This window comes from Odocoileus virginianus, chromosome 1, assembly GCF_023699985.2.
Source record: "Odocoileus virginianus isolate 20LAN1187 ecotype Illinois chromosome 1, Ovbor_1.2, whole genome shotgun sequence".
In the NCBI taxonomy this organism is placed as follows: domain Eukaryota; kingdom Metazoa; phylum Chordata; class Mammalia; order Artiodactyla; family Cervidae; genus Odocoileus; species Odocoileus virginianus.
The window spans coordinates 74,941,603-74,960,841 of NC_069674.1; the positions used below are offsets into that span (position 1 = coordinate 74,941,603).

Below are 19,239 nucleotides of genomic sequence, written 5' to 3' on the forward strand. Positions count from 1 at the left end.
TCTTTTTTAATGACTTGTCTTTATTCTCAGCACCAACACATGCTTGTTTTTTCTTTCCTCTCCTTCTCTAGTTTCTTAGTTTTTTTTTTTTTTGGAGATTCCTTTTCCTCCATATGGCTATTTAAATTTAGAAGATCCTCAAGTCTCAATCATAGTCTCTTCTCTTTTTTTTTTTTCATTTATTTTTATTAGTTGGAGGCTAATTACTTTACATCATTACAGTAGTTTTTGTTATACATTGAAATTTCACACTGTATTGGGTTTCAGTTTTGTTTGGGCTTCAGTTACTCCTATAAGATAAATACTCAAACATTTATAGAGCCAACTTTATACTCAGCTGCCTACTTGATATTTCTACTTGTATCTTTCAATAGCATCTCAGACTCAAAAAAATCATATCCAGGCTAACAAACAAAATAAACAGAAGAATCAACGTAACACAAAATAAAAGTGACAGCACAGATCTGTTCATGATACTTCATGCTTTAGATTGTTTCAGTTGCTTCTCCTTTGACACAAGACAAAGATCAGTATCCAAAAGGTAGCTTACAAGTTCTGACAAGATTTTTTTCTGCCATTATTCTTATTAAATGAATACATCTTTGTAGACTGAATCGACAAGAGGAAATAATAGGACCAGAAAGACAGTACATGGTGAAAGATCAGGAAAAAAGGCATAGCAAAATATTCCATGGCCAAAGATGTCAATAAAGGTGCTGAAAAATAGAGGGCATTACATGTTGTAGATTGGTCTAGGAGAAAGCATGCTGATTAGGGAAGCCAATATGATCACTGAGAGTCCTGGTTGTTAGGAAAGAGTTTTAATTAGTAGGTGAAAATTAAATTCAGATTAGGAAGGTTTAATGTAAGATAGGGAAAATAGGAATATAAAAGCTGAAAAATAGTTTACTAGTCCAAGAAGTTTTGTGATAAAGTAAAAGAGAGTGAAAGGAGAGGGTTGAAAAAGTCACAGGAAGGGAAACCTACTTTTAAAGAAGAAAAAAAGAATAAATGCAGGGGAAAGGAAAGAAGATGTAAAACAGTGATGAAGACTAAAGATTAAGCAACTTTATTGGTAAGACAAATGCACAGCTATTCTTCTGACATGAGAAAAACTACAGTAAAATGAATAAATAGAAAAGTTTGGTGATTAATTTGCTTTAAAAACCACAAGGAATAAATTGAATGCCTGTGATGGTTTTGACCAGTCAAAGTCAAAGTTGTCTGATTGATAAGTTGCAGCATCAGGGGCTTAAACAGTATTCACTTAGGAGAACTGATGTTATGGATGCATCTGATAAAATCAACCAGAGATGAGATGTAACATTCTAAGATTGCACAGCAAAATTAACCAACGACTGTTTCTTATTAACGTTTTATTCATTATTTAAAGTCATCATTTACTTGTGTTGCTTAATTTTTTTTCCAGGAACAGAAGACAGTGGATAAAAGAGAAGAACCATGTTAGGAACCTATGTAGCAAGAACTGTAGACTCTTTGAGAAGCATCACTGAAGGCTCTAGGAAAGCACTGACTCAGTTTCACAATATAATGGAAGGGCCATAGAGTCTAATAAAATTATGTGATGTTCCAAATGTCAAGCAGGGTTATATAATATCCTATGAGAACCAAAAAATTGCTATTAGACAGATAGGTAAAAAGGTGGTGGACGGTGTCACAGAAATTAAATGTAATACTTAATGAAAGTGCCACCCTAACCTTCATTTTCAAAGTGGTTTCAAGTACAAGAAACATGCGTATCTCAGTACAAACAGGATGTTAGCAATAAGTACTGCCTCTGATCACCACAAAATACAATGTTAGTGATGAATAAATAGAACTCTCTCAAAATACAATATTCTGCATCATGGCCTTTTATTTTAAACTAAATAAAACAAATACATTAGGTGTTTGATAAAACTGTGCATTTTGTATCTGTATTATTAATTACATATTATAGATATGTAAATATGATGTGGAAAAACACTGACTTAAGCTATTAAGTAAAACATATAAAGCTTAAAATTTTATAACCCTTTTCACACTTAAATATGCTCTTAAGATATAATTTAAAGAGATTAATTAATGGAAATGCTTCCACTTTGAAACAGATCTTTTGAAGTGAGACTGAAGTAGTTCGTATTTAGTAAAGTGATTAAAATTTATTTCATGCTGGTTTTCCAAAGGAGATTATTTTTTTGGACCGACTTTCCAATTAAGGCTTGAAGTGTATGTTGGGCAATTTGTACATGGGAAAATGATTTTATTTAAAAATCTGTGCTCTGAAAAGTGCTATGCGATCACTGGCCTGTACAGTGACTGCACACCGTTCTTAGTGGAGTGTCTGGCAGACTGCAGATGTCTGAGGAAGTAGTTTATTTAATCAATTGATCACAGACCTGTGGTTCTAATGACAAGCTCAACGCAGACAACTGTACTCTTCTAAGAAGCACAGCTTTACCTTTCTTTAAGAATTTTAATATTTCATATCATCCTGAACCACTTGTAAACATCCCACTTTGGGATCAAATATTATCACTATCTTGCCCTCTGACTAATTATGAAATCACACCCCCTCCTTTATTTTCTGCAGCTTATACATTTAGTTGAAGGGAAAAGGCTACATTTGAAGTAACCTGGCAAATAGGAGCCAAGCATATTTTGTGTTTAAAGGGCTTGAATTTTTTTATGGCCACTAATTATATTTCCAAGTTTTTACTGTTTTAAGAAATCTTTGACACTGACATCAAAATAAGAATGAATAATTGTTACACTTACCTCTGATCTCCTCCCTCTGTTCAAATAAGCACAGACTGGGCTGAAAGCACCACTCCCACAGACATACAAATGCGTGCGGTTGAAGGCCTGAATTACACGGACAAAGTTCCCGCAGCCATGCTAAAAGAAAAGGAAAACTGAGCAGTTAGAAACCCAATGACTTTTATCGGTATTTCTAAGTATTACTGTGACACTTTGCTACACTTTTTTCTTTATGCCCTAACTTTTTAACTAGTTAGGAGATAACAAGAGAACCATGGTTCTCTTGTTTATTCCATGGTGTATTTTAGGAGGAAGGTTGTCTAACAGAGAATGAGTAAAATGATATGTCTTTCTCATATTTCAATATTTTTTATATTGGGTATGTCTTTATGTTCTGAAATTTTATGAACTTACTCTTTATCTGAGAAAGCTTAGAAATTGAAAGTATACCAAACTGTTTCTCAATTTTTCCTCAAAACATTACACACACACACACACTCACCCATGTTATATAAAACATGTTGTGAATGAATTGTGCTTATAGAAGTCCATGGCGTTATCACTAGTTACAGTGGCAAACACTATTAGCCTTCATAACGGGGTGAATGAGATAAATGTTACACAAATGCCAGCATTGTCACTTTCTATGAAAATAACCGAATCATGATCTCTCTGCTCTTGGTCCTCTAAAATACTTTCCTCTTTCCCAAAACTCCTTTCTCACCTGCTCCCAGTCCAACCATTGGAAAGGCTTTCATTTATTCACTCAATGAAATGCAAAATGATTATGGTGATTATAAGCTAATTATGACCTTGCAGAAATACATCAATATGGTCGGCACCAAATGCAGAGCTCCGTGACTGAATTAACCATTGCATGTTCTACACTTCCAGAGTCACTATCCTTTGCTGGGTACACATAATCAAGCCTGAGGCTGGATACTGTTCCCTTCACAAAGTCACTGTTCTAGCAATGTTTAATAATTTTACACATTAGAGAAAAACATTTTTATAAAGAAATATGTCAGACTCAGTGGTTTTCCGATGGGTGTTCATACAGTGTAATTTTTTCTCTTCTAGGTACCACAAACTTTACTAATATCTTATAATGCACATTATTTATATTATTAAAAAGTTTAATAAATTTTGCCAAAATTTAATTTAAAGTCAATATTATTTTATATTTTCTCATCATTTTCTCCTTTTATACTCATTATTACTTGACAGCAAATATATGCTTATTTTCATATGTAATAATTGTATACATAAATATATGTTTCTGTTATGGATTTTTATTATTAAATAATCAATCACCAACTCTGCTGTTAAATAAACTTAACCTCACAAAGCAGACTATATTCTTTATTTTTAAGACATTAAGAATTTTTGTTAAATATATAGTGTCATTGTAGCTTGACACCTGTTTATAGAGGTGCCTAGAAACTGACTACATACTGCAGTTGAAATGTGTTTCTCTGGAGAAAAATCATAGATGAAATATGGTGTATATACAGTATGTCTATGTTTAAAGGTATATGTGAGCAATGAGACTTATGTTTATTTTTTTTCACATCCAAGTTCAGTCATTCTGGGATTTTATAAATAATATTTTCCTGTAAAACATGAAATGGATTCAATTCTATTAATAAGAGATTATGTTTGTTTCATCTTAAGGTTTGCAGATTTTTCCATTATGAATTATTGGCATTGGGATAAAGGAAGAAGTCACTAATATCTCTTTTACACCTCAAATACAGATTATACTTGTTTCACTGTATATGTTTATATCTACATATATGTTATGTATGTCTTTATGATGGCTACTATTTTTGAAAGTTTATTATGTGCTAGACACAAGAACAATCATTTTGTACACTTAACCTCTTTTACTTTCCAGGAAGATTGATATTTTACCTTTAGAGATCACATTTATTGAGCAAACTATGTATATTCACTCAGGTTTTCAACTCAACCCCTTTTAGAAGCACGAAGTTTAGATCTTGTTTAGTTAACTTGCCTAAGGTCATATGGAAATAGGTAAAGCAGATTTTCAAACACAGATGCGTTTAACATTGAATCTTGTACTTTTAACCACTTTATAATTTGCCATTTGGTAAGAATCACAGTTGTTAGATGGAAGCTTTTATAACAGTTATAATATTTACAGAGCTCTTAATCTTTTGATGTTGTTTTTAATCTTCCCAGCAATGTTCCAATTAAAATATTAGCCCCATTTTAGTGAGGAAATTGAGTCCCCCAAAAGGTTAAAGGAAGTGCTCTAGGTTTAATAAGTAACTCAGGTATGAATTTGAATATGTCTTAAATACGGTTGTCCTCTACCATGAAGCACCACATGTCTCCCTGGTGGCATATATGGTAAAGAATCTTCCTGCAGTGCAGAAGACCCAGGTTTGAGCCCTATGTCAGAAAGATTCCCTGGAGAAGGAAATGGCTACCCACTCCATTATTCCTGCTTGGAGAATTCCATGAACAGAGGAGCCTGGCGGGCTACAGTCTATGGGATCCCAAAGAATCAGACACGATTGAGTGACTAAACTTCAACCACGAAGGCAAATTCCCATACTATCTGATGATGCGTTACTGTGCTCTTCCAGACCCTCTTAAAAGGGAAAAATAAATCAGTCACTTTAATTGTTGAAAATCATTTTCTAGGTCCTTTCCATTTCCATTGTACTTAGTTTCTATCCACATTATTTCTGAACTAGACCACTGCAGTCGTGTCAATTCCATCCAGAAAATATTTGTTTACTGAACTCATTCTGTGCAAGCATTGTACATGGTGCTAGGAACACTGAAATAAATACATTCAATTCCCATTTTCAGGGCAAGGAGAGCATACACATCAGGCAGTAGCAGATGTTATAAGGTTATTTTTTTTCAAAATGTGCTATACAAGGAAAGAAGAGAAAATGAGTAATACTGAACTGGGTATAAAGGTTTGAGAGTGAATGTCATATGAGCTGCAGTTTGCAGAATAAGCTACAGATTTTCACAGGCAAAAACAGAAGAAAGGGACATTCCAACAGAAAACAGCATGAACAAAAAAAACCTGAAGGCATGACAGCGCAGGCTTTAGTTGGAGAATAGTGCCTAGAGGGTAGAGGGGATTCCTATGTGATGAAACTAGAGAGGCAATTAGAACTGGACTATCATTGAGCTGTAGGATGAAGGGCAGGCAGAGCGTGAATTCTCAGAGCCAGATGATTTAGGTTCAAACTCTGATTTTGTCTTTTACCAGCTGTTTCAGCTTCAGAATGCACTTAGCCTCTCTGCGCTTCAATCTTCTCTGCAAATGGTGATGATAATATTTGTTGAAAGCAGTATACCACTAAAGTACCTGGAACAGTGTGTGGCACATAATAAATACATCCAACGTTAGGTATCAGATGTTTTCATATATATTTTCAGTTCCAACTGTCAGTACAAACCCTGTGTAGTGGACAGAAATTGTCTTGCATAAAGTTTAGTACAGGTCCTGACCACAATAGACATCCATAAAAGGTCAGTGGAATGAGACGTTAGGGAAATTCAATACTGTGGATGCTTTCTTTTTATTGCCTAATTCTCAAAACTATTTCAAGGTATAAAGCTAAATGAAAAATGAAGGTTCTAACATAATGGAGAATATACCATTTTATGTATATATATACATACACACACACACACACACACATGTGACCTATACTAAAATGCTGGAAGACTATACCTCAAATTTTTAAGTTACTAAATTTGGGTAGCATAATTTATTTTACTTATTTAACAGTGTGTGCTAATTATGTGCTATGTATTTTTCTAAGCTCTCTGCAAATGTTGATTTACTAATCCCCTTAGTAACTCAATAAGGTAGGTTTTATGTGTGTATCTATTATACAGATAAGAAAAATGAGGCATAGAGAGGTAACCAGACACTGTTTTTTGTTGCTCTCTATGAGCTCTTCTGGGTCTTCAAAGATTTCTGTGTTGAACAGATATTAAGTGTATAACTTTAAAATAGATGTTTTAAAAAAAATATGTCTTGGAACTCAGATTAATAGGGCTTTAAAAATATTGACTCTTCATGATCCATACTACATTTTTTCTTCTTGGTCTGGGAAATGTATCAAGGTACTTTGATATATGTATTCCTAAAGAAAATACATTTTCAAGTAGTTTAGGGTCCTCTGGTCACAGAAACATGGAAATTGATATCCTACAATTAATAAATCAAGTTTGACATTGTGTATACGTAATGTATATAGGTCTAAATATATGTAACCCTGCTTAATTTTTTAATGATCTCTTACAGTATTTACTTAGCACATTCATTATATCCTATCTCATTGGATATGTCTGACAGCATGTGCTATTGTTCAGGGCTCAGTTTATTTATAGTATTAATAAAATATCAACATTTGGAAATAAATGGAGCATGTAGGAATGCAAATAAATAGGGGCAGAAAGGGAAATTGGGAGGTAAGTTATACTCTCTTTAGCTGAGGTAGAAAATAAGCTATATTGCTACCATGATATTTTATTTTATTTATAAACATTAGTTTATTATATAGTATTATTATGATATTACCTGGGGTCAAATTTCAAATTATATTGAATTATTTTCTAATGAATGAGCATTATTTTCATAATTTCAATTAAAATTTGATACAAGTAAAAAATATAAAGAAGGATGTTTGTACACTTTTTGATTGCTATAAAAGTAGGAAATCTGTTACTAGGTTATGCTTTTTTTAGTAGAAAACTAACATAATATTTTTAAGTAAAACATTAATTTAACCACCATGTATTTTTAAAATTATACATAATGAATTTATAAATTTAGTAATCTAAAGGCATTAATAGCTCATTATCCACTATATCCTACTCCTAACCTGAGACAATGACTTGGAATAGATTGCCATGCTTACTGCTTCCATTTCTGTTTTTCCCAGATCTTGTTTAAATTTTATGAAGTGCCTAGATACAGATCTGGGCACTAGAGATAATGACACTTACTACCTGGCATTTCCAACCACTAAAAGTGCAGTGAAATAAGTTCTAGAGGTTTCAGGTGCACACGCAGGGAGGGGCAGCTAGCCCAGTTCTCAGTGGTAAGGGAAGATTCTCCAGAGAAGTGACGTTTGAACTGTCATTTGAAAGAGTGGGCAGATGATTCCCAGGCTAAAAAGATGGGAAGGTAATTGCTCCTTGGAAGAAAAGTTATGACAAACCTAGACAGTATATTAAAAAGCAGAGACATTACTTTGCTGACAAAGGTCTGTATAGTCAAAGTTATGGTTTTTCCAGTAGTCATGTTTGGATGTAAAAGTTGGACTACAAAGAAGGCTAAGAGCTGAAGAATTGATGCTCTTGCTTTTGAACTTCGGTGCTGAATAAGACGCTTGAGAGTCCCTCGGACTGCAAGGAGATCAAAACAGTCAATCCTAAAGGAAATCAATCCTGAATATTCATTGGTAGGACTGATACTGAAGTTCCAATACTTAGGCCACCTGATGTGAAGAGCTGACTTATTAGAAAAAACCCTGATGTTGGGAAAGATTGAAGGCAGGAGAAGGGGATGACAGAGGATGAGATGGTTGGATGGCATCACCAACTCAAAGGACATGAGTTTCAGCAAGTTCTGGAGATGGTGAAGGTCAGGGAAGCCTGGCGTGATGCAGTCCACAGGGTCACAAAGCATCGGACATGACTGCGTGATTGAACAACAACAAATCAAACAAGAAGGGAATCACCTGAAGCCTGTACCAATGGCTGAAAGAGGGAAAGGGTACAACTTGTTTGAATCTCAGTATCACTGAAATAAAAAGGGGAAAAGTTAACGTAAGACCTAACGTAGCTGCCACCAAAGTTATCAAATTTTTCATAAATACCCCACCTGCAATGAAGTTTTCTTTGTCTTTTGTGTGTATCCTTAGCATTTATCATAATTTTCCTGGAGAGGTGGCATGTTTCATCAACTAAGAGCAAAAGATCTAGAGCCATATGTGCTTGAGCCAGACAGGGGCCTCTCACTTAGTAGTGCAGCTTTGGGTAAATTCCTCATTCTCTCAGTGATTCAGTTTATCTGTCTTAAAAATGAGGATGATGACAAGGTCCATCTTGTAGCACGGTCACAAGGATTAAAATAAAACACTTAGAACAGCACCCGGCCCATTCTATCAGGTACTGGCTAATACTAGTTGATTACTGTATATATGTCTCATCATCTCTAGTATATTGTAAAGGCTCCTAAAGGTAGGAATTCCACTTTAATCACCTTTGGTTTCTTCACAATATCTAACTGATTTGTACAAATAATCAGTTCCTGCATTTAAAAAAAATGAAATATCAAGTAATTAGATGATATTTATTTCAAAAGATCCAAAAGATTCTTAAATATTTGGTTTCATGAGAAGTATAATTAAAATACATTGTTTGTTCTACAGAACTTCAATTTAACTATCATTCTTCTATTGCTAGTATCTTGACTAAAAAAAATTGTTTTTAAGAACCTCACATGTATTAAGTGAGATGAATTTGTCAACATTCTCCTCTCTTGCAAAAAACAGAATATACATTTGAAATTTAGTTTGAGTTTTATTTCCTAGGACCCAACAATGCTGGCTCTACTCCAACTCTCTACCAGTTAGTTACCTCTGCTTTATATATTAATTGGATGTTTGGCAAAACATAAAGATATCCATGGATGATATCACACCATGATAAAACTATGTAAAAACATAAGCATGTATTAATGGCTTCATCTAAAGACCTTTAATTATAAGAAAGCAAATAGTAGAGCATTTCTTCCTTGTCAAAGGGAGAAAGGAATCAAATGACTTGGCTAAGATCCTTAAGAAAATCAACAACATTTTTTGGAAAGAGCATGTGCAAAGGAATCTAAATTCTATATATTCTGCCTGTAGGAGTTTGTATGAATGGAAAAAAAAAATTGAACAAAGAACAGTTAAATACAGTAACTGTAGCCGCAGGATATTATTGTGACAAAAGGTGAGACATGTTCATATATGCATCCATGGGAAAAATCTCTACATTAGAGAATTAAAAGAAAATAGTTTACTTCATGCGAAATTATTGGAATAATATCTTCAGGGAACCAAAAAAAAAGTTCTTTTTTCACAACATTAAGCTTCATTCTACTATTGGTTTCCTAGAGGGCAACTGCAGTACACTCTTTTGAATGTTTCTTTCACATTTTTCTGGATTTTTTCCTTTTTGACTGTGGTCCACAAATCCTGTGGGTAGCAAATATGCCCCAGTGAGCTCCTGTCCATTTTGAATTTTCTCTTAAAGGTGAATTATGAAACTGAAACAATAAAACCCTGAGCTGAGTCACTCTTGATAAGCACTCTTGCCAAAACACCATCTAGTAATACCTGAAGATCTTCTGTGGTCCTGCCTTATGGCAGGCTTTTTCAGAACCCTGTATTGATACCTAAACTGAATCAATAAATATAAAAGTTTAAGTTCCACACTTCTTGTTCCACAAGGAAGAAGTCTGAGACAAGAGGTAAAATGAATATAAGCTTCATTATAAACGCTAAATGTGGCAAACAGATCTTAAATGCTGCAAGCATGGCAAAAATTAGCAAACAAACAAAAAAAACAAAACCCATTAAATCACTTGTGTACTTAAAGAGTTGCTCCATTTTTAAAATAATATTCAAGAATAATTTAATATGTCCATTTCAGAAAGCTATTTGCAGAAATAAAGATAGATTTATTTCTTGACTCTCTATATGAAATCTCACCTTTTAGAATACATTTTATAAAAGTGTTGTACACTGAACACTTACTTATGCTTATATCCGTTTTGATTTTTGTTTCTGTGGTTATTTTTAATTAACAAAGATATCAGTCATTTCTGGTGATTTATACCTCTGGAATGTGCTGGCTAACCATAACCCTTTGCCGAGAATCTTTCTTTGGAAAAGCCCACATCATATCTAGGAGTACTCCAGACACTTGAATTATCATTATTTTAGCAGCATGCTGAGAATTCTGCAGGTTGAATCCACTTTGAACAGGGGTTATTACTAAAATCCATCATGAAAAGTGTCAGGGTGCAATAATAAAAGCAAAGCAGGAAATCTTTACCCAGTCAGGAATTCCTAAGTTACAGTGTTTAAGAGTTCCAATTACTTTGCATTTACATTTTTTACCATATGTCCTGCAGAGGATTCAGAACACCAACATCCTTTGTCTCACTCTTGGCTGCACTCAAAGTACATGAATTCAAAGACCAAATATTTAAGTTTTGGATTTTTTTTAAGCACTCACTGTGGGATCTTTGCCAGCCATTTTGCACTCTTCGACTTTGATTGCAGATGCTGGCCAGAAAACCTGCTCAGAAAGGAAAACAAAGGTTGCATAATCTCATTTGTACATATGACAGCCCAATGTTCTTCATTTACTTTATGCTAACAGATATTTTAAAGTTATTTCTATACTTATATTTCAAAATTCTTCTTTCATTTATGAACTCAAGTTAATGAAGATTTTTATTACTTTATTCTAGCAATTATGTTTTTGTTTCTTCCATGAATTTTTCCTTTAACAAGTCTTTCTATGATAAGTGCCCATTTACTAATAGTACAATTTTTCAAATAAGGAAATTATTAATATGCACAGTATAATGTGTATTTCTCTCCTTCTGATTTACAATACACTTTTCACAACTGGTCACCTTCTGATTTACAATACACTTTTCACAACTGGTCATATGACAGTGAATTTATGTTCATATTGCTATCTCATTTTTTTCAGTAAACCACACAGCTAGGCTGGTAGATTTACCTGAAACTAGGTACTTCAACAGCTAAAATGACTCAAATAAGGACTCTCTCTGACATACTGTGACAGCATTCTAAGTTGTTGTAGCCTTGGATTAGGGCTGGTGGGGATGTTTTTTAAAATTGTCATGTTAAAATAATAAATTCAGAAGTCTCCTTGTTGTAACAAATTTATAATTAATCTACTTTTATTTCTTTACTCCAATGAACCTCATTTTATTCCCTTGCTGTGAAATATTTAGATTGGTGCAGAAGTAATTGCGGTTTTGCACTGTTGAAATTTGCTGTTTAACATCAGAATATATTCATAAATAAATGTGGATTTATTGTACATTTTAATACACATTTTTGTTTTATGGGGTTTTTTTTTTGCTAATGACTTATCATTTACTTTTTATATGTATTTTAGACGATGGAACGGAGAAGGAGATGGCAACCCACTCCAGTATTCTTGCCTGGAGAATCCCAGGGACAGAGGAGCCTGGTGGGCTGTTGTCTATGGGGTTGCACAGAGTCGGACATGACTGAAGCGACTTAGCAGTAACAGCAGACTATGGAAATAATGTTAGACAAAAAGCAAATTTGAGTGATTTTCTTATTAAATTTCAAAATCAATTGTAAAACAGCAGAAACAACTTGCAACATCAACAATGCATTTGGCCCAGGAACTGCTAATGAGCATACAGCGCAGAGGTGGTTCAAGAATTTCTGCAAAGGAGACGAGAGCCTTGAAGATGAGGAGCATGGTGCCTGGCCATCGCAGGTTGACAACTACCAACTGACAGTCATCATTGAAGGGGATCTTCTTACAACTACATAAGAAGTTGCTGAAGAACTCAATGTCGATCATTCTAAGGCTGTCTGGCATTTGAAGCGAACTGGAAAGGTGAAAAAGCCTGAGGGTGCCTCGTGACCTCACCGCAAATCAAAAAAATCATTGTCTTGAAGTGTCGTCTTCTCTTCTGTGCAACAACAACAAATCATTTCTTGTCTAGACTGCAACCTGCGATGAAAAGTGGGTTTTACACGACAACCGGTGACGACTAGCTCAGTAGTTGGACTGAGAAGAAGCTTCAAAGCACTTCCCAAAGACAAACTTGCACCAAAAAAAAAAAAAAAAGAAGGTCATGGTCACTGTTTGGTAGTCTGCTGCTGGTCTGATCCACTACAGCCTTCTGAATCCTGGCAAAACCAATACATGTGAGAAATATGCTCAGCAAATTGATGAGATGCACTGAAAACCGCAACTCCTGCAGCCGACATTGGTCAAAGAAAAGGCCCAATTCTTCTCCACAACAATGTCTGACCCTGTCACACAACCAATGCTTCAAAAGTTGAATGAAGTGGGCTACAAAGTTTTGCCTCATCTGCTATATTTACCTGATCTCTCGTCAACTGACTACAACTTCTTCAAGCATCTAGACAACTTTTTGTATGGAAAATGCCTCCACAACCAGCAGGAGGCAGAAAATGTTTGTTTAAATCCTGAACTTTGTTAAATCCTGAAGCAGAGGTTTTTAGGCTACAAAAATAAACAAATTTACTTGTTGTTGGCAAAAATGTGTTGATTGTAATGGTTCCTATTTTGATTAATAAAGTTGTGTTGGAACCTAGTTTTAATAATTTAAAATTCATAGTCTGAAACCACAATTACATTTGCACCAACCTAATACAGTGAAATAGTTAACCCTTGAACAACTTGCTGGTTAGGGACACTGACCTTATATTCCAATTCCACATCTAAAGATTCAATTAACCATGTAATATGTAGTATTTATAACCCTCAAAAATCTACACGTAAGTGGACCCATGCAGTTCTAATCCCTGCTGTATAGGCCACACTTATTCACAGAACAGTGAATTAAAAAAAAAAAAAAAAGAACAGTTAATTTAATAATTGTGTTCCTTTCAAGGCTGTCTTGGACTACATACAGATGACATGGTAGGTTATCTTTAAATTAACCATTTTTCATGCTATATTCCATGCTTTTCTTTTTTGCTTTTGATGTATGTATACACAGGAAGTATTTTCTCACTTAGTTTCAAGTTTTAGATGGTTAAAAACTATGAAAGTAGACATGGAGAACTGAATTTATTATATTTTCAGTCCTTGAAATAAGTACTAACTTTCAACTATTTATTGACATTTGGCCTGTTCTAATGAAATTCATAATTTTTTTGTCGTATTTGAAATTTTTAAAGAACAAGGCATCTAGGAATTCAGCACTGCCCTCATGAAAATGATAAACTTACACTCAAAGGTTCTTGACTTATGTTGTTAATATTCAAGGAAAGAATGTGATCTTTGCTGCCCACGTACATCCGGTCCTGATCTTCATCCATTAATAATATCCTGTAGTCTAAAGGGTGTTGGGATAGGCTGAAGTATTCAGATGTCTTGGTTTCTCGAAGCTCTGAAATGGTGAATACCACAAGTGAAAATTGAGAATCTTGATCTTATTATTTTAATGAAAATTATCTTACTGAAATATTTACAAAAAATGTCAAGATATATTTTCCTCTTACAACAAATTAATTTTAAAACAGTTATCTTATTGGATTTTTTTTATTTATTGCCTTTATGCTGAATTAAAACATAAATCAATAAATGCAGTGTTAAGGTTTATAGTAGTATTACTTGATTAAAAAATTATACACATTTCATAAGATCTCAACTCAGCTTTTTAGTTTCTCATCAGCTCAAAACTAGTTAAGATAAATCAACCAAAAACAATTGAGTAGACTGAACAAAAACAAAAGCAACAACAGTATAAATGTCTTCCTAGGTTCTCTTAATGTTTTATTGTTGGATTCAATATGCTCATCTTTTTAGGGCTGTTATCTCCAACTTTAAATATTTATCATGTACATATGTATCAAAAGAAAAACATGAATTTTCAAATGTTCTGAATTTTTAGATTTTCAGTATCTCAATGGTCAGTTGACACATGTTCATTTAAATTCTTGTACATTAAATATGCGTCTGTATAGCCAAACTTTCAGGACAATGAATATGCATGACAATTTAAAAAATCAACAATCATCGTAGTAGGTTCAATTTTCTTTCCAGTCAAAATGCTCCTTTGTACAATTGAAGACTTTTCCAGTCAAATGGTTCAAGAGTTATTTGTTCTTTTGATTATGAGCTTAAGAAAGTGATAAACTCTACAAAACAGTCTGCTTTCAGGCATTACTCTTTCAATGTTGAACTATTTCTAAATTTTAGTCACTGAACAGCAAATGCATTTCGAGAAATTCTCATAGGGTTGTGATTTGATTTAAAACAAAATTAAAAATCCTAAGAATTCTTATAGGCAACCATGAACTCTATTCTGTGAGCATCTGGGCTCATGTGCGAAGACAGAGAACAACAAATTTAACCTGTTTTCTGGGCACGCGGGTTCAGAATGTCTGTCATAATATATTTCAAGTGGTTTAATATCTAGCCAATGATCTAAAAATACTATGGGAGCAGAATAGAGATTATGAAGCCAGACTGTGGCACCAAACTTCCTGTGACATTGAACAATTTACTGCACCTCACTGTGCCTTAATTTTTTCATTTGGAAAAAGCAACAATAATGGTATGCTCTACTGAGAGTCTATATGAAAATCAATAGAATTGATACATGTAAATATATATCTGAAATGAGTGACAAACTATTCAATTATAATATTCATTACTGTTGGTGTGAATAATCTGAATTACTAGTTATAGGAAAGCATGAAATTAGAAAAAAAAGATGCAAATTTTCCTATTTTTTCTTTTTCTTTCTTTTTTAATTTAAAAAGCTAGATTCCTAAAATTACTAACAAATTCTCTTAAATCATAGTCTCTGACATTCTGTCCACTCAGAGACAGTAAAGTGCAAAATTTTTTTTATGTGAAAAGAACCATCAACAACTTAGTAAAGTATTTCAGAAGAATCTTAAGAAGTAAATCATGAGAGAAGACAAGAACAAAAGATAGTGAAAGATCATTTAAATAAGAGACTCAGATGACAGATCTTTGGAAATAACAGACATGAGGGTGCAGCATGCTAACCTAGTTACTGAGCCTCACTAGATATCACAGACAGCCAAGTGATGCAGCTGGCAGTCCTGGTTTGACTGACCTGGAAATGGAAACACCTTCTTTCATGAGCAGAATGAAAAAGAGTGGAGAGATGGCATTCAGGAAAAAGTCAGTCCTTGCTAGATGAGAGGTTATTGTTGAAATAGGAAAAAAACCCACAAATCCAAGACTTCAGAACAGGGGAGAATATAAAATGCAACAAATGATTTGCCTAAAATCCAGAGCGTTTAATAGAGCTTGCTTTTCACCCTATGGAGATTCATGGTTTTGCAATTTCCCTATTAAAACATCACTTGTAGGGTTCCAGTTGGGTGCAGGATAGATTTTCAACAAACACCTCATGAGTAAGTAACTCTCCAGTGAAATACACAGACCAAGTAAAATGCAACTGAGTCCATCACATCTGGGATGTAACCACCAGAATCTGAATGTTGGCCCTGCCATTTCATTTATTGACGTACTTGGCAAGTGCCTTTACCCCTCTAGACTCCAGGGTTTTCAGCTGTTAAGTCAAGATAATAATAGTTCCTACATGACAGGGGTACAGTGAGGTTCAAATTGGTAATATGCATCAAGTGCTTAAAAGAGTACCTGTCTTATGGTGACGTGGGTTACATGGGTTATATTTTTATGACTTGGGACAAGACATCAAGCTTCAGCCAGACAAGTAAGAAGGACAATTTGTTACATAGGGAGCAAATATGGAGGGGCCACACTGTCTGATTTATATTTATTAATATATTTATAATATTTTTGCTTTTCACATGTAGAATCTACTCAACTTATTTGAGCAGGACAGTAAAATAATAAACTATCTTTAAGAATAATAATTTGAGGATATTCGGGGGCATGTGAGACTGGAAAACTAGGAGATGCTGTTCCAGCTATTATGTTAATAAAGATCTGACATGCCAGAAATAGATGTGAGGGATGCTTGAAGGATTTGGAATGATTTTATATGAAGCTGGCCCTTAGGTATAAGGAAAAGGCAATCATTTTCCAAAGTTGTAAACTAAGAACAGGATGAATTGAACATGACCTTTACTACTTTCAAAGGATTTGAAATGGAAATTTCTTTGGTAAAGAGATTGAGTGTTGATAGATTCAATTCAAACCAAAGAAGAAATATTACACAAGCATGTAAAATTTAGATAACTAGTTTCCCATCAGAAATATCAAATCTGCAGGGAGAGACCTCCAGTTCCTCTCATGGATGATGTGAAGTTCTGAAAGTACACAGGTCTGAAGAAGTTCTGGGTAGAAGCACTGAAGAAGAGTAAAAATAAGTGAAAAGCAAAGAAGAGAGACACGTTGATTGTTAGATCCAAAAAGAGTAGCTCTGTAATCAAAATTCAGAGGTCATGAGGTATATGAAGCAATGTGATATTGTGGAGAAAGTAAGGAATTGGAGTCAAACAGTTCTGAGGTGAAATCCCCATTGCATCACTTACTAATCTGTCGGAAAAAAAAAAAAAAAAAACTACCTCTTCTCTCCCAGGTTTTGATGTTCTCATCTACATACTGGTTATGTCAATACATAGCTCAAAGGATGCTGCACTAGCACACGGCAGAAGATCAATGTGCTCCTTTCATCAGGAAAGATCAGTGACCCTCTGTCTAACAGACGTTTTCTTTTTCTTTCCTGTTGGCAGAATGGTCTGTGCCACCTACAATGGATCCCCTAGAAAGCTAGTGTCTAAAATGTGGTCACATGACTACTTTTGACCCAACAGACATAGAGAAAGTCTTCTCCAAGGTTACTGGAAGAGTGTATTTGGTCTTGAAACTAACACAAAAAAAGAGGTGACTTCTTTTTCTGGCTCTGGACATTGGCATGTTATTTTCCTCAGTTGCTGCTACCAAAAAGACTGTTTTCTGAGAATGCAGAAATTTTTAAAAACTTGAGTTCTCTAAGAAATCATTTAATGCCCTAACTAACCCTGGAACTGCTCTATTACAGGACTACTTCTCTCTTTTTTTTGGCCATACTGCATGGCATACAGGATTTTATTCCCCAGCCAGGGATGGAAACTGCTCCCCATGCAGTGGAGGCTCCAAGTCTCAATCACTGGACCAGGGAAGTCTACGGACTACTATTGTTACATATAATTAAAGAAAAAAAGATCCTTGAATTTTTTTAAGGCACCTTGAGTTTCCAGTGTTCACAGTCCCTAACACCTTCTCACTCTTCCTACCATGGTTAGTTGAGTTTTGGTATTTTTTTTTTCTCAAAATATTCTTCATTTTTTCTTTCTTTTTGCCTTCTCTTCCTAACCTATACTGAAATAAAACCAAGAGTGTTTATAAAACTGAGCTGGGAAAATAGCCTCAACCAAATTTTATTTGCAAGTAACAAACAATGGCAGTTCTGTTTACCTATTTCATTAGAAAATAATCAATTTCTGGCATTAAATTCAAATACCAGAGGGAGCAATAACTGCATTAACTTAAGACCTTTCTGGCCCAAGGATTTTATCTCTTTTTGTGGGCCATAAAGCTATCTTCAGATTTAATTACCTGTAGCTCATTGACAGTTGACAGCTATGTTAACCAAGGAAGATTTACTTCAGAAGTATCTCTGTTAGAAGCCTAAAAGCCAAGGTTATTTTTTTAAAACTCTATTTAAATTGCTGTTAGTTAGCCAAAATTGAACTTTGGTGCCTGGGAAAAACTAAAAAAAATCTAAATAAACATTTTGGGTTTTTTTCCCCCCCTTAAAGAATAAAGAGAGGAGTTCAAAGCATCCAGAATTTTTATCTATAAAAAGAATGAAGAATTCATCATTTTGACTTAATGCAGATCCAACTTAAGTCAACAAATGAGTCAATAATTTGACCACAATTACAGAAAATGACTGATACAATGATTTGGCAACAGTGAGAGAAGGAAATCACAATTACTAGGCTCTCATCTAAACAAGTCAAAGGATGGCACTGTCCTGCATCTGTCTCTTTATATCTTAATAATTATGTCATTGTTTTTACAGCATTGGAAGTATATCCAGTTGAACTGCTTCTCAGGACACACTCAACTGATTGATAACGAACTTTGAGAGTAAGTGGTATTAGAAACAGCAGTGGCCCCACAAAGGGCAGTACAGGTCTCTAAGTCCCGGGGAAAATCTCCTGGGAAACAGTACTAAAACAAACAAACCACAACAACACCTACGTATTTCTAGTTTGAAATCCACATTAATGTAGAGTTCAAGGTTAAAAATTACTGTAATGCCTTCCATGCCAGTGTTCCCTGAGGGAAAATTTGTAGCATTGTATGCTCACCTGGAATTCCTGTTTTGATATGGAAACCTTAAGAATTGTGAGCCTTAAGAATTTAACCAAGGCTGGGAAAACAAGAAGTTTCCCCAAAATATAAACTAGCAATATGAATTTCTAGAACCACTTGAATATCATCAACATCTTACTATAGCTATTAAAAGATAGTTTAATATACAGAATGTATTCTGTTAACAACACTCTTTCCCTAACAATATTAAGAATTAACCTTTGTGCTCTTGGGCTTCCCTTGTCGCTCAGCTGGTAAGGAAACCGCATGCAGTGAGGGAGACCTGGGTTTGATCCCTGGGTTGGGAAGATCCAC

The 19,239-nt window shown here is 34.4% G+C and overlaps 1 protein-coding gene across 1 annotated transcript in view; it reads right to left on the reverse strand.

The window, feature by feature from the left end:
• Positions 1-19,239, reverse strand: part of SEMA3C (semaphorin 3C) — a 196,588-nt gene that overhangs the window by 77,140 nt on the left and 100,209 nt on the right. The window contains exons 3-5 of the mRNA XM_070469942.1: positions 13,821-13,981; positions 11,056-11,118; positions 2,779-2,898 (exon numbers count right to left, since the gene is read on the reverse strand). Coding sequence (XP_070326043.1) covers positions 2,779-2,898; positions 11,056-11,118; positions 13,821-13,981 — 344 coding nt within the window. The remainder of the gene's footprint in view (positions 1-2,778; positions 2,899-11,055; positions 11,119-13,820; positions 13,982-19,239) is intronic.